The sequence below is a fragment of the Artemia sp. Qi Xiang Cuo genome, chromosome 15 (genome assembly GCF_049724085.1).
Source record: "Artemia sp. Qi Xiang Cuo chromosome 15, ASM4972408v1, whole genome shotgun sequence".
NCBI classification, from domain to species: Eukaryota; Metazoa; Arthropoda; class Branchiopoda; order Anostraca; family Artemiidae; genus Artemia; species Artemia sp. Qi Xiang Cuo.
Window position 1 is genome coordinate 31,592,508 of NC_142808.1, and position 16,776 is coordinate 31,609,283.

The following is a 16,776-nucleotide window of genomic DNA, read 5'->3' on the forward strand; positions in this document are numbered from 1 at the left end:
AATAGACCAACACACATAACCATCCATGAAAACAGACATAAATGTGGCAAAATTCCTTTTTTTCAAGTGAGAAACATACTGTTTTTTCATTCTCACTGACAAAAACCATAAATCATCAATAACCTTCCATGAAAAACATCAAATAAATCGACCAACACACATAACCATCCAAGAAAACAGACATAAATGTGACAAAATTCCTGTTTTTCAAATTCTCACTGACAAAAACCATAAACCACGTGGTTCGCGTGGGAGGCTATGCCCATATTTGGTGTTAAAAAAAGTTGTAGGTGGCAGCAGGGGGAATCGTCGGATCAATTGTGGCCCTTCTACTCGTTCCTTGTTGCTATATTTTTCAGCAGGTTGACACGATATCTTGGTAAGCTTTTCTTAGGCTGTTGGGGCTTCCGAATGCGCAAACGGAGCTCAGACATGACTAGAACATGGTCCGAGTCGCCACCGTGGCCGAAGCGGTTCGAAGTCGCCACCGGCTATAGAGACTGTGTTCAGTACTGATGATTTCCATCCCTTGCAGAAGAATATGTAATCAATCATGTTTGCAGTGCGGCCGTCAGGGGATCTCCAAGTAACTTCCCTTCGTTCTCTATGACGGAATACGGTGTTCGTTATGAAAAGTTCGTTATCCCGACAAAAGTCGCTGAGCATTTCACCCCTGTGGTTGTACCGCCCATGCCCGAACTTGCGCATGACGTCTTCGAGTCCATCATTTGAGTGTCCGACAATGGCGTTGAAGTCCCCAATCACGAACAGAACATCTTTCTTAGGAGCAGTGTCAACGATGTGTTGGAGTTGGCTGTAAAATTTTTCGGCTTCTTGGTCAGTCCGGGACAAGTCTGGGGCGTAAACTTGGATTATGGTCATGTTGGCAATGGATCGTTTCAGATGAATGGTGATAATACGTTCAGAGACAGGATGGACGACAAGAAGAGACTGTTTAGCTCGCTTGGAGAATAGGAAACCGACACCTTGGCGGTTAGCTCCATCAATTCTTCCAGACGTAATGAGCGTGATGTCGTTTATTATTGGTCTAAACAACAACAACAACAAAAACAATGCATAATACCCACATCGATCTTTACTATAAAAATGTCAAGCCTTCCAATCACTTTCGACTATTAAAAAGGGCACTAGGCCTTTCGATTTCCAATCGAATGAGCACTTTTGGAAACGACAACACTTTCTATAAACACCTTATATGCCCCCAGGGCATAAATTACAACCCTTACTCTAAGGTCTGTTAGGGTAGTTGTCATCCTCTAAGACCTAATTTCCAGAACTTTCAACTGCGTTAAACACAATGGCTATCTCAAAATTTTGATTGGATGTGTTCGGGGAAATGGTGGGCGTGAGAGGGGTGGTAGTCGCTCTCCAATCACTTTCAGCTATTAGAAATGGCCCTAGCCCTTTCAATTTCCAATTAAATGAGCCCTTTTGAAGGCTATGCCCCAGGGCATAACTTACAACCCTTGCCCTAAATACAGGGGGGGGGTGTCATTCTCAAAGACCTAATTTCCTGAACTTTCTACTACGTTGAACAAAATAACTATCTGAAAATTTTGATTGGATGTGCTCGGAGGAATGGTGGAAGTGAGAGGGGGGTTAGTTACCCTCCAATTACTTTCGACTATTAAAAAAGGGCACTAGCCCTCTCAATTTCGAATCGAATGAGCCCCTTTTGAAGTTTTACGACAACTCTATCTATAAAAACCTTTTATGCCACCAGGGCAGAACTTACAACCTTTGCCCTTGGGACTCTGGGGATTTGTCATCCTTAAATACATAAGTTCCAGAACTTTAAACTGCGTTGAACAAGATGACTATCTCGAAACTTTGATTGAATGTTTTTGGGGAAATAGTGGGCGTAAGAGGGGGGTTAATTACTTTCCACTCACTTTCGACCATTAAAAAGGACAATTTCAATTTCCAATCAAATGAGCCCTTTTTGAAATTTCTATAGCAACTTTCTATATAAACTTTATATGCCCCCAGGGCATAATTTAAAATCCTTGTACTGAGGGCTCTGAGGGGGTTATCATCCTAAAACACCTAATTTAAAGAACTTTCAACTACGTTGAAAAAAATGGATATCCCAAAATTTTGATTGGATGTGTTTGGGAAAAGGATGAGCGTGAGAGGGGCGTTAGTCGCTCTCCAATCACTTTCAACTATTAAAAAAGGCACTAACCCTTTCAATTTCCAATTAAATGAGCCCTTTTGAAGTTTCTACGCTTTCAATAAAAACCTTATACTCCCCCAGGGCATAACTTACAACCCTTACCCTGAGGGCTGTGAGGGGGAGGGACGGGTTGTCATCCTTAAAAGTAGAAATGACCCTAAAGGTCCCACGGGGACTCCTAATATGGGCATAGAGTCCCTAGGGGAAATGGATTTCTGGGAAATTGATTGCGTAATCAAAGTGTGTCAATGACCTAAATTTCCAAAGGTGTTGATGTTGTTGTTGTTAATCAAAGTGGGACACCTGTGCTGACAGTCATTAATCAAATTGTTTCCGGGCAAAGTTTAATAGTGTCTGACAGATGACGTCAAGTTAATTAATGTCTTTGATGTATTTCCAAAGAGTATGTTTCCGAGGCAAAGTTTAGATCATACATGACAGATGATGTCATGATTGATTGATTGACATGAAAGGGGAATTAATTTGTTGTTTCTAAGGGGAATTATTGATTTACGAAAGGGGAATTAATTTGTTGTTTCTAAAGAGAATCGTTTCCGAGCGAATGTTTTGATCTTAGCGCGCGAAAAGGTTTCTTTGTAATTTCAAATGTGAAAGCACAGGGATGCCAAAAACAAAAGGAACTCACTGAAATTACGTTTAGGGATTATTTGGGCGAAACCGTTTTAGCCATTATAGGGAATTATTTCGGCGAAACAGTTAGAGACATTTTAAAAGATGATTTTAGAAGAGAATTTAAGGGTGAAACTCTGTGGTCGTTATAATACACAAGTTGTATTTTAACAGTGTCGTGAGGTCCCCTACCCCAACCCCAATGGGTTCCGATCCCCCTACCCCAACCCCAAAGGGTTCCAATCCCCATACCCCAACCCCGAAGGAAGCCCCGGTCCTCAAAGGTCCCCCAAGCTCCCAAAGGGCCCCCGGATCCCCAAACGCCCTCCCCGGGCCCCCAAAGGGCCTCCCCCCGGTCCTCAAAGGTTCCCCAGGCTCCCAAAGGGCCCCCGGACCCCCAAAGGCCCTCCCCGGGCCCCCAGGCCCTCAGCAGGTCCCTAAAGGACCACCCGGCCCTAAAGGCCCCCCCAGACCCCCAAAGGACCCCCCAGGCCCCAAAGGCCCCCTCCCCCCTTGGCCCCCAAAGGGTCCCCCTTCCTCTCCCTTCCTCTCCTCCCCCTCCCTCACCTTCCCCTCCCCCACCCCTCCTCCCCCTCCCATCCTCCCTCTCCCCTCCCCTTCCCTCCCCCATTTTTTAATATTTTATGATACTGACTAAGTTTTAGTTAAGAGTTTCGAGTTTTAGCTTAGAGTCTTAGCCTAGAGTTTTTTGTTAGAGTTCTAGTTTAGTTTAATTTTAGTTAATAGTTTTATGTTTCACATATGAGTTTAAGTTAGTGTTATATTTTATTTTAGTTTTATTTAATATTTTTTTTTTTTAAATTATAGTATTATATTATATTTCTAGTTTAGTTTATTTTTAATTAATATTTTATAGTTTTATCTTCTATTCTTAGATTAGAGTTTTTGTTATAGTTCTAGTTTATTTTAGTTTTAGTTAAGAGTTTAGTGTTTTTAGATTAGAGTCTTATCTTATATTTTATGTTGGATTTCTATTATATTTTAGTTTTAGTTTAGAGTTTTAGCTTAGAGTCTTAGCATAGAGTTTTTGTTAGAGTTGAAGTTTAGTTTAATTTTAGTTAAGAGTTTGATTTTTTACCTTTGAGTTTCAGTAAGAGTTCTATTTTAGTTTAGTTTTATCTAAGAGTTTAGATTATACCATAGAGTCTTAGCTTATATTTTTATTGTTAGGTCTAGTTTATTTTAGTTTTACTTCCTGTTCATAGTTTATAGTTTTAGTTTATAGTATTAGATTAAATTTTTAGTTTTTTTATGTTTCATTTCAGAGTTTAGAGTTTTTAGCTGAGAGTGTTTGTTTAAGTTCTATTTTGGTTTAGTTTCAGTTAAGAATTTAGTGTTTTAGAATGGAGTCTTATCTTAGAGTTTTTGTTATAGTTCTAGTTTATTTTAGTTTTATTTAAGAGTTTAGAGTTTTTAGACTTAGAGTCTTAGCTTAAAGTTTTATTTTGGTTTAGTTTTAGTTTAGAGTTTTTTTTTAGCTTAGAGTCTTAGCTTAGAGTTTTTGTTAGAGTTCTAGTTTAGTTTAGTTTTAGTTAAGAGTTTAGAGTTTTTAGCTTAGAGTCATAGCTTAGAGTTTTATTCAGAGTTCTAGTTTAGTTTAGTTAGAGTTCAGAATTTAGAGTTTTAGCTTAGAGTCATAGCTAATAATTTTACTTAAAGTTGTAGTTTGGTTAAGTTTTAGTTAAGAGTTTCGAGTTTTAGCTTAGAGTCTTAGCTTAGAGTTCTTGTTAGAGTTGAAGTTTAGTTTAATTTTAGTTAAGAATTTGATGTTTTACCTTTGAGTTTCAGTTAGAGTTCTAGTTTAGTTTACTTTTAGTTAAGAGTTTAGAGTTTTAAGCTTAGAGTCTTAGCTTAATGTTTTAGTTTGGTTTAGTTTTAGTTAAAAGTTTAGAGTTTTTTTTTTCTTAGAGTCTTAGCATAGAGTTTTTGTTAGAGTTCTAGTTTAGTTTAGTTTTAGTTAAGAGTTTAGAGTTTTTAGCTTAGAGTCTTAGCTTGGAGTTTTATTCAGAGTTCTAGTTTAGTTTAATTTAATTACAGTTCGGAATTTAGAGTTTTAGCTTAGAGTCTTAGCTTAGAATTTTAGTTAAAGTTGAAGTTTAGTTTAGTTATAGTTAAGAGATTAGAGTTTTAGCCTTGAGTCTTAACTTAAAATTTTTTTTAGAGTTCTAGTTTAGTTTAGTTTTAGTTGAGAATTAATAGTTTTAGCTTAGAGTTTTGGCTTAGATTTTTTGTTAGAGTTGATGTTTAGTTTAGTTATAGTTAAGAATTTAAAGTTTTAGCTTAGAGTCTTAGCTTAGAGTTTTACTTAAAGTTTTAGTTTGACTAAGTTTTAGTTAAAAGTTTCGAGTTTTAGCTTAGAGTCTTAGCTTAGAGTTTTTTGTTATAGTTCAAGTTTAGTTTAATTTTAGTTAAGAGTTTGATGTTTTACCTTTGAGTTTCAGTTAGAGTTCTAGTTTAGTTTACTTTTAGTTATGAGTTTAGTGTTTTACCATAGAGTCTTAGCATAGAGTTTTTGTTTAGTTTAGTTTTACTTAAGAGTTTAGAGTTTTAGCTTAGAGTCTTAGCTTAGAGTTTTTGTTAGAGTTCTAGTTCATTTTAGTTTTAGTTAAGAGTTTAGTGTTTTTCGCTTAGAGTATTATCTTAGAGTTTATGTTGAAGTTCTAGTATAGTTTAGTTTTAGTTTAGAGTATTAGCTTAGAGTCTTAGCTTAGAGTTTTTGTAAGAGTTGAAGTTTAGTTTAGTTTTAGTTAAGAGTTTAGAGTTTTTTTTTGTTAGAGTTCCAGTTTAGTTTAATTTTAGTTAAGAGTTCGTTTTTTTAACTTTGAGTTTCAGTTGGAGTTTTAGTTTAGTTTAGTTTTAGTTAATAGTTTATAGTTTACCATAGAGTCTTAGCTTAGAGTTTTAGTGAGAGTTCTAGTTTAGTTTAGTTTTAGTTACAGTTCAGAATTTATAGTTTTAGCTTAGAGTCACAGCTTTGAGTTTTACTTAAAGTTATATATTGGTTAAGTTTTAGTTAAGAGTTTAGAGTTTTTAGTTAAGAGTTTTTATTTAAGTTCTAGTTTAGTTTAGTTTTAGTTAAGATTTTAGAGATTTAGCTAAGAGTCTTAGCTAAGAGTTTCTGTTAGAGTTGAATTTTCGTTTATTTTAGTTGAAAATTTGATTTTTTACCATTTAGTTTCAGTTAGAGTTCTAGTCTAGTTTACTTTTAGTTTAGAGCTAACAGTTTTTTACCTTAGAATCTTAGTTTAGAGTTTTAGTTAGAGTTCTAGTTTATTTTAGTTTTAGTTAATAGTTTAGAGTTTTTTATATTAGAGTCTTATCTTATATTTTTTTTTATATTTATATTTTTGTTTATTTTTAGTTGAGTTTAGATTTTTTAGCTTAGATTCTTAGCTTACAGTTTTTGTTGAAGTTCTAGTTTAGTTTAGTTTTAGTTTTAGTTAATATTTTAGAGTTTTAGATTATAGTATTAGCTTAGAGTTTTTGTTAGAGTTGAGGTTTAGTTTAGTAATAGTTAGGAGTTTAGAGTTTTAGCTTAGAGACTTAGCTTAGAGTTTTAGTTTAAGTTTAGTTTTACTTAAGAGTATATAATTTTAGCTTAGAGTCTCAGATTAGAGTTTTTGTTAGAGTTCTAGTTTAGTTTAGTTTTAGTTAAGAGTATAGTGTTTTTAGCTTAGAGTCTTAGTTTACAGTTTTTGTTAAAGTTCTAGTTTAGTTTAGTTTTTAGTTTAGAGTTTTAGCTTAGACTTAGAGTTTCAATTAGAGTTCTAGTTTAGTTTAGTTTTAGTTAAGAGTTTATAGAGTTTTTAGCTTAGAGTCTTAGCTTAGTTTTATTTAGAGTTCTAGTTTAGTTTATTTTTATTTAATTGTTTAGAGTTTTAACAAATATTATTATCCTAGAGTTTTAGTTAAAGTTAAATTTTAGTTTAGTTACAGTTAAGAATTTAGAGTTTTAGCTTAGAGTCATAGCTTAGAGTTTTGCTTAAAGTTATATCTTGGTTAAGGTTTAGTTAAGAGTCTCGAGTTTTAGCTGTGTCTTAGCTTACAGTTTTTTTTAGAGTTCTAGTTTAGCTTAGTTTTACTTAAGAGTTTAGAGTTTTACCTTAGATTCTTAGCTTAGAGTTTTTGTTAGAGTTCTAGTTTAGTTTAACTTTAGTTAAGAATTTGATTTTTCACCTTTGAGTTTCAGTTAGAGTTCTAGTTTAGTTTACTTTTAGTTAAGAATTTAGTGTTTTACCTTAGAATCTTAGCATAGATTTATCGTTAGATTTTAGTTTATTTTTAGTAGAGAGTTTAAAATTTTAGCTTAGAGTCTTAGCTTAGAGTTTTTGTTACAGTTCTAGTTTATTTTACTTTTATTTATGAATTTTATTTTTTTCCTTTTAGTTTCAGTTAGAGTTCTAGTTTAGTTTAGTTTTAGTTAAGAGTTTAGTGTTTTACCTTAGAGTCTTAGCTTAGAGTTTTAGTTAGAGTTCTCGTTTAGTTTAGTTTTAGTTAAGAGTTTAGAATTTTAGCTTAGAGTCTTAGCTTAGAGTTTTTGTTAGAGTTCTAGTTTATTTTAGTTTTAGTTATGAGTTTAGAGTTTTTGGATTAGAGTCATTTGCTTAGAGTTTTTGTTGAAGTTCTAGTTTAGTTTAGGTGTAGTTAATAGTTTAGAGTTTTAGCTTAGAGTCGTAGCTTAGAGTTTTTGTTAGAGTTCTAGTTTAGTTTCGATATAGTTAAGCGTCTGGAGTTTTACCTTCGGGACTTAGCGTATAGTTTTAGTTTAGTTTAGTTTTAGTTAAGAGTTTAGAGTTTTAGCTTAGTCTTAGCTTAGAGTTATAGTTAGAGTAGAAATTTAGTTTAGTTATAGTTAATAGTTTAGAGTTTTTAGCTTAGAGTCTTAGTTTAGAGTCTTTGTTAGAGTTCTATTTTAGTTTACTTAAGAGTTTAGAGTTTTATCATAGAATCATAGCTTAGAGTTTTTGTTTAAGTTTTAGTTTAGTTTAGTTTTAGTTAAGAGTTTAGAGTTTTTATCTTAGAGTCCTAGCTTAGAGTTTTTGTTAGATTTCTAGTTTTGTCTACTTTTAGTTAAGAGTTTGCTGTTTTACCTTAGAGTTATAGATTAGAGTTTTAGTTGGAATTCTAGTTTAGTTAATTTTTAGTTATGATTTTATAGTTTTGGATTATATTTTTATCTTATAGTTTTTGTTAGAGTTCTAGTTTAGTTTATTTTTAGTTAAGAGTTTGGTGTTTTTAGCTTAGAGTCTTAGCTTAGAGTTTTTGTTGAAGCTCTAGTTTAGTTTAGTTTTAGTTCAGAGTTTATAGTTTTAGATTAGAGTCTTAGCTTATAGTTTTTGTTAGAGTTTTAGTTTAGTTTAGTTTTAGTTAATAGTTTTGAGTTTTACCTTAAAGTCTTAGATTAGAGTTTTAGTTAGGGTTGAAGTTTCGTTTAGTTTAGTTATAGTTAAGAGTTTATAGTTTTATCTTAGAGTCTTAGCTTAGAGTTTTATTTATAGTTATTGTTTAGTTTAGTTTTAGTTAAGAGTTATATCTTAGAGGTTTAGCCTAAAATCTTAGCTTAGAGATTTAGTTAGAGTTGAAGTTTAGTCCAAACTAGCATAACCACAAAATTACACAATATTGTATAGAAATAACAAAACCATAGGTTAGATTAGGTTAGGTTAGGTTAGTTGTTAGGTTTCTCCACGTTTAAGTTAGGTTAGATTAGGTTAGCTTATCCTGAGCGCTCATGATAAGCTAACCGAATCTAACTTTTTCCGGCGAGTATGGTTAGGTTAGGTTAGGCTAGATTAAGTTAGGTTAGATTAGGTTAGGTTAAGTTAGGTTAGGTTAGCCCACGTACGCTTCACTTAGGTTAGGTGAGAGACAGGCAAAAAGTTAGGTGTATGATTAGGTTAGGTTAGATTAAGTTAGGTTAGGTTAAGTTAGGTTAGGCTAGGTTAGCCAACGTACGCGCGCGTACAAAAACTCTAAGCTAGGACTCTAAGCTAAATAACTCTAAACTCTTAACTAAAACTAAACTAAACTAAAACTTCAACAAAAACTCTAAGCTATGATTCTATGATAAAACTATAAACTATTAAGTAAACTAAACTAGAACTCTAACAAAGACTCTAAACTACGACTCTAAGCTAAAAACTCTAAACTCTTAACTATAACTAAACTAAACTTCAACTCTAACTATAACTCTAAGCTAAGACTAAGTTAAAACTCTAAACTCTTAACTAAAACTAAACTAAACTAAAACTCAACGCTAAGTCTCGAAGGTAAAGCTCCAGACGCTTAACTATATCTAAACTAAACTAGAACTCTAACAAAAACTCTAAGCTACGACTCTAAGCTAAAATTCTAAACTATTAACTAAACCTAAACTAAACTAGAACTTCAACAAAAACTCTAAGCAAAGGACTCTAACCCAAAAACTCTAAACTCATAACTAAAACTAGAATAAACTAGAACTCTAACAAAAACTCTAAGCTAAGACTCTAAGCTAAAATTCTAAACTCTTGACTAAAACTAAACTAAACAAGAACTCTAACTAAAACTCTAAGCTAAGACTCTAAGGTAAAACACGAAACTCTTTACTAAAAGTAAACTAAACTAGAACTCTAACTGAAACTCAAAGGTAAAACATCAAATTCTTAACTAAAATTAAACTAAACTAAAACTCTAACAAAAACTCTAAGCTAAGACTCTAAGCTAAAATTCTAAAATCTTAACTAAAACTAAACTAGAACTCTAACTAAAACTCTATGCTAAGACTCTAAGGTAAAACACTAAACTCTTAACTAAAATTAAACTAAACTAGAACTCTAACTGAAACTCAAAGGTAAAACATCAAATTCTTAACTAAAGTTAAATTAAAATAGAAATCTAACAAAAACTCTAAGCTAAGGGTCTAATGTAAAACTATAGACTATCAACTAAAATAAAGCTAAACTATAACTTTATCAAAACTGTAAGCTAAGACTCAGCTAAAACTTGAGACTCTAGACCTAACAGTAGACCCTTTGTAACTTGAATTAATACTAAAATATATTCATGTTATCAAAAACTAAAAATTCTTTAAAGCACCTAAACTAAACTTTAATTCTAACTAAAACTCTAAGATAAGAATCTATGGTAAAACTCTAAACTCTTAACTAAAACTAAATTAAACTAGAACTCTAAATAAAACTAAGCTAACACTCTAAGCTAAAAACTCAAACTCTTAACTATTACTAAACTAAACTTCAACTCTAACAAAAACTATAAGCTAAGACTCTAAGCTAAAACTCTAAACTATTAACTAAAACTAAAACTAAAATAAAATAGAACTTAAAAAAAAGATAAAATCAAAGAATAAAATATAAAATCTATACAATATTAGCTAACAATAAAACAATATAGAAATCTAAAAGAATATCCTAGATAAGACTCTAAGCTAGAAAACTATAAACTATTGACTAAAACTAAAGTAAACTAGAACTTGAACAAAAACTCTTGGATAAGATTATATGGTAAAAAACTTTAAGCTCTAAACTAAAACTAAGCTAGACGAGAACACTAACTGAGACTCAATGGTAAGAAACCTAATTCTCAACTAAAATTAAACTAAACTTCAAATTTAACAAAAACTATTAACTAATACTCTAAGCTAAATCTCTAAAATATTGACTAAAACTAAACTAAACTAGAACTTCAACAAAAACTCTAAGCTAAAAACTCTAAACTCTTAACTAAAACTAAAACAAAATATAAATTTAATTAAAAATATAATCTATGACTCTAAGCTAAAACTCTAAATTCTGAACTGTAACTAAAACTAAACTAAACTAGAACTCTAACTAAAACTCTAAGCTAAGACTCTATGGTAAACTCTAAACTATTAACTAAAACTAAACTAAACTAAAACTCTAACTGAAACTCAAAGCTAAAAAATCAAACTCTTAACTAAAATTAAACTAAACTAGAACTCTAACAAAAAAAAAACTCTAAACTCTTAACTAAAACTAAACTAAACTTCAACTCTAATAAAAACTCTAATCTAATACTCTTAAGATAAAACTATAAAATAAAACTAAACTATACTAGAACTTCAACATAAACTCCAAGCTAAGACTCTAAGCTAAAAACACTAAAATATTAACTAAAACTAAAATAAACTAGAACTATAACAAAAACTCTAAGCTGAGACTCTAAGCTAACACTCTAAACTCTTAAGTAAAACTAAACTAAACTAGAACTCTAAGCTAAGACTCTAAGGTAAAACACCAAACTCTTAACTAAAACTAAACTAAACTAGAACTCTAACTGAAACTCAAAGGTAAAACATCAAACTCTTAGCTAAAATTAAACTCAACTAGAACTCAAACTAAAACTCTAAGCTAAGACTATAAGCTAAAACTCTAAACTCTTACCTAAAACTTAGTCAAACTAAGAATGTAATTGAAACTCTAAGCTATGACTCTAAGCTAAAACTCTAAATTCTTAACTGTAACTAAACTAAACTTCGACTACAACAAAAACTCTTAGGTAAGACTGTAAGGTAAAACTCTAAAATCTTAACTAAAACTAAACTAAAATATAACAATAAAAAAAACTCTAAGCTAAGACTCTAAGCTAAAACTCGAAACTATTAACTAAAACTTAACCAAACTACAACTTTAAGTAAAATTATGAGCTATGACTCTAAGCTAAAACTCTAAATTCTGAACTGTAACTAAACTAAACTAGAACTCTGAATAAAAATCTAAGCTAAGAATCTAAGCTAAAAACTCTAAACTATTAACTAAAACTAAACTAAACTAGAACTCTAACCAAAACTTTTAGCTAAGAATCTAAGCAAAAAAAAATCTAAACTTTTACCTAAAACTAAACCAAACTAAAACTTTAAGGTTAGACTCTAAGCTAAAAACTCTAAACTCTTAACTAAAATTAAACTAAACTATAACTCTAACTGAAAATCAAATTTAAAACATCAAATTATTAACTAAAATTAAACAAAACTTCAACTCTAACAAAAACTCTAAGCTAAGACTCTAAGCTAAAACTCGAAACTCTTAACTAAAACTTAACCAAACTACAACTTTAAGTAAAATTTTAAGCTATGACTCTAAGCTAAAACTCTAAATTCTGAACTGTAACTAAACTAAGCTAAATTAGAACTCTTAATAAAACTCTAATTTGCTACTCTAAGCTAAAAACTCTAAACTCTTAACTAAAACTAAACTAAACTATAACTCTAACAAAAACTCTAATCTAAGACTCTAAGATAAAAAAAAATTCTTAACTAAAACTAAAACAAACTAAAACAATAATCTAATACTATAAGCTAAAAACTCTAAACTATTAACTAAAAATAAACTAAACTATAACTCAAATAAAAACTATAAGCTAAGACTCTAAGATAAAACACTAAACTCTTAACTAAAACTAAACTACAACTACAATAAAAACTCTAAGCTAAAAACTCTAAACTCTTAACTAAAACTTAACCAAACTATAACTTTAAGTAAAACTCTAAGCTATGACTCTAAGTTAAAACTCTAAATTCTTAACTGTAACTAAAACTAAACTAAACTAGAACTCTAACTAAAACTCTAAGCTAAGACTATATGTTAAACTATAAAACATTAAACAAAACTAAACTAAACTATAACTCTAAATTAAACTAATAGTTAAAAAATCAAATTATTAACTAAAATTAAACAAAAATAGAAGTATAGCAAAAAAAAAAACTCTAAAATCTTGAATAAAACTAAACTAAACTTAAACTGTAACAAAATCTCTAAGCTAAGACTCTAAGCTAAAACTCTAAACTAAAACTAAACTATACTAGAACTTCAACATAAACTCTAAGCTAAGACTCTAAGATAAAAACACTAAACTTTTAACTAAAACTAAAATAAACTAGAACTATAACAAAAACTCTAAGCTGAGACTCTAAGCTAAAACTCTAAACTCTTAAGTAAAACTAAAGTAAACTAGAAGTCTAAGCTAAGATTCTAAGGTAAAACACCAAACTCTTAACTAAAACTAAACTAAACTAGAACTCTAACTGAAACTCAAAGGTAAAACATCAAACTCTTAAATAAAATTAAACTAAACTAGAACTCTAAAAAAAAACTCTAAGTTAAGACTCTAAGCTAAAACTCAAAACTCTTAACTAAAACTTAGTCAAACTAAAACTTTAAGTAAAACTCTAAGCTATGACTCTAAGCTAAAACTCTAAATTCTTAACTGTAACTAAACTAAACTTCAAATCTAACTAAAACTCTAAGCTAAGACTCTAAGGTAAAACTCTAAACTCTTAACTAAAACTAAACCAAACTACAACTCTTAATGTAAAATTATAAGCTATGACTCTAAGCTAAAACTCTAAATTCTGAACTGTAACTAAACTAAACTAAACTAGAACTCTGAATAAAACTCTAAGCTAAGACTCTAAGCTAAAAACTATAAACTCTTAACTAAAACTAAACTAAACTAGAACTCTAACAAAAACTCTATGCTAAGACTCTAATCAAAAAAAAACTCTAAAATTTTAAATAAAAATAAACCAAACTAAAACTTCAAGCTAAGACTCTAAGCTAAAAACTCCAAACTCTTAACTAAAAGTAAACTAAACTAGAACTCTAACTGAAACTCAAAGGTAAAACATCAAATTCTTAACTAAAATTAAACTAAACTTCAACACTAACAAAAACTCTAAGCTAAGACTTTAAGCTAAAACTCTAAACTCTTAAATAAAACTTAACCAAACTACAACTTTAATTAAAATTATAATCTATGACTCTAAGCTAAAACTCTAAATTATGAACTGTAACTAAACTAAACTAAATTAGAACTCTGAATAAAATTGTAAGCTACGACTCTAAGCTAAAAACTCTAAACTCTTAACTAAAACTAAACTAAACTAGAACTCTAACAAAAACTCTAAGCTAAGACTCTAAGCTAAAAAAAAACTCTTAACTAAAACTAAACCAAAATAAAACTTTAAGATAATACTCTAAGCTAAAAACTCTAAACTCTTAACTAAAACTAAACTAAACTAGAACTCTAACAAAAACTCTAAGCTAAGACTCTAAGCTAAAACTCTAAACTATTAACTAAAACTAAACTAAACTAGAACTTCAACAAAAACTCTAAGCTAAAAACTATAAACTCTTAACTAAAACTTAACCAAACTATAACTTTAAGTAAAACTCTAAGCTATGACTCTAAGCTAAAACTCTAAATTCTGAACTGTAACTAAAACTAAACTAAACTAGAACTCTAACTAAAACTCTAAGCTAAGACTCTATGGTTAACTCTAAACTCTTAACTAAATCTAAACTAAACTAGAACTCTAACTGAAACTCAAAGGTAAAAAATCAAACTCTTAACTAAAATTAAACTAAACTAGAACTCTAACAAAAAAAACTCTAAACTCTTAACTAAAACTACACTAAACTTCAACTCTAACAAAAACTCTAAGCTAAGAATCTAAACTAAAACTCTAAACTAAAACTAAACTATACTAGAACTTCAACATAAACTCTAAGCTAAGACTCTAAGCTAAATACACTAAACTCTTAACTAAAACTAAAATAAACTAGAACTATAACAAAAACTCTAAGCTTAGACTCTAAGATAAAACTATAAACTCTTAAATAAAACTAAACTAAACTAGAACTCTAAGCTAAGACTCTAATGTAAAACACCATACTCTTAACTAAAATAAAGTACAACTCTAACTGAAACTCAAAGGTAAACTAAACTAGAACTCTAACAAAAAACTCTAAGCTAAGACTCTAAGCTAAAACTCGAAACTCTTAACTAAAACTTAGTCAAACTAAAACTTTAAGTAAAATTCTAAGCTATTACTATAAGCTAAAAATCTAAATTCTTAACTGTAACTAAACTAAACCTTAAGTCTAACTAAAACTCTAAGCTAAGACTCTATGGTAAAACTCTTTACTCTTAACTAATACTAAATTAAACTAGAACTCTATATAAAACTAAGCTAACACTCTAAGCTAAAACTCACTATAACTATTACTAAACTAAACTTCAACTCTAACAAAAACTCTAAGCTAAGACTCTAAGCTAAAACTTTAAACTATTAACTAAAACTAAAACTAAACTAAACTAGAACTTCAACAAAAACTCTAATCTAAGACTCTAAGCTAAAACTATAAAATATTAAATAAAACTAAAATAAACTATAACTCTAAAAAAAAATCTAAGCTAAGACTCTAATCTAAAAAACTCTAAACTCTTAACTAAAACTAAACTAAACTAGAACTCTAACTAAAACTCTAAACTAAGACTCTAAGCTAAAAAACTGTAAACTCTAAACTAAAAGTATACCAGACTAGAACTCTAACTGAAACTCAAAGGTAAAACATCAAATTCTTAACTAAAATTAAACTAAACTTCAACTCTAACAAAAACTCTAAGCTAAGACTCTAAGCTAAAACTCTAAACTATTAACTAAAACTAAACTAAACTAGAACTTCAACAAAAACTCTGTGCTAAAAACTCTAAACTCTTAACTAAAACTTAACCAAACTATAACTTTAAGTAAAACTCTAAGCTATGACTCTAAGCTAAAACTCTAAATTCTGAACTGTAACTAAAACTAAACTAAAATAGAACCCTAACTAAAACTCTAAGCTAAGACTCTATGGTAAACTCTAAACTTTTAACTAAAACTAAACTAAACTAGAACTCTAACTGAAACTCAAAGGTAAAAAATCAAACTCTTAACTAAAATTAAACTAAACTAGAACTCTAACAAAAAAAAAACTCTAAACTCTTAACTAAAGCTAAACTAAACTTCAACTCTAACAAAAACTCTAAGCTAAGACTCTAAGCTAAAACTCTAAACTAAAACTAAACTATACTAGAACTTCAACATAAACTCTAAGCTAAGACTCTAAGATGAAAACACTAAACTCTTAACTAAAACTAAAATAAACTATAACTCTAACAAAAACTCTAAGCTGAGACTCTAAGCTAAAACTCTAAACTCTTAAGTTAAACTAAACTAGAACTCTAAGCTAAGACTCTAAGGTAAAACACCAAACTCTTAACTAAAACTAAGCTAAACTAGAACTCTAACTGAAACTCAAAGGTAAAACATCAAACTCTTAGCTAAAATTAAACTAAGCTAGAACTCTAACAAAAAAACATAAGCTCAGACTCTAAGCCAAAACTCTAAAATTTTAACAAAAACTTATTCAAACTAAAACTTTCAGTAAAACTCTAATCATAAACTCTAAGTTAAAAATCTAAATGCTTAACTGTTACTAAACTAAACTTCGACTCTAGCAAAAACTCTTAGCTAAAACTCCAAGGTAAAACTCTAAACTCTTAACTAAAACTAAACTAAACTAGAACTCTAACAAAAACTGAGCTAAGACTCTAAGCTAAAACTCGAAACTCTTAACTAAAACTTAACCAAATTACAACTTTAAGTAAAATTATAAGCTATAACTCTAAGCTAAAACCCTAAATTCTGAACTGTAACTAAACTAAACTATAACTCTGAATAAAACTCTAAGCTAAGACTCTAATATAACAACTCTAAACTATTAACTAAACTAAACTACAACTCTAACAAAAACTCTAAGCTAAGACTCTAAGCAAAAAAAACCCTCTAAACTTTTAACTAAAACTAAACCAAACTAAAACTCTAAGCTAAGACTCTAAGCTAAAAGACTCTAAACTCTAAACTAAAAGTAAACTAAACCAGGACTCTAACTGAAAGTCAAAGGTAAAACATCAAATTCTTAACTAAAATTAAACTAACTTCAACTCTAACAAAAACTCTAAGCTAAGACTCTAAGCTAAAACTCAAAACTCTTAACTAAAATTAACCAAACTACAACTTTAAGTAAAATTATAAGCTATGACTCTAAGCTAAAACTCTAAATTCTGAACTGTAACTAAACTAAACT

The 16,776-nt window shown here is 29.8% G+C and overlaps 1 protein-coding gene across 1 annotated transcript in view; it reads right to left on the reverse strand.

The window, feature by feature from the left end:
• Positions 1-426: 426 nt before the first annotated feature.
• LOC148943553 (protein CFDP2-like) overlaps positions 427-16,776 on the reverse strand; it is a 32,820-nt gene continuing 16,470 nt past the window's right edge. The window contains exon 3 of the mRNA XM_089101165.1: positions 427-1,048. Within this exon, the coding sequence (XP_088957291.1) occupies positions 427-1,048 (622 nt within the window). The remainder of the gene's footprint in view (positions 1,049-16,776) is intronic.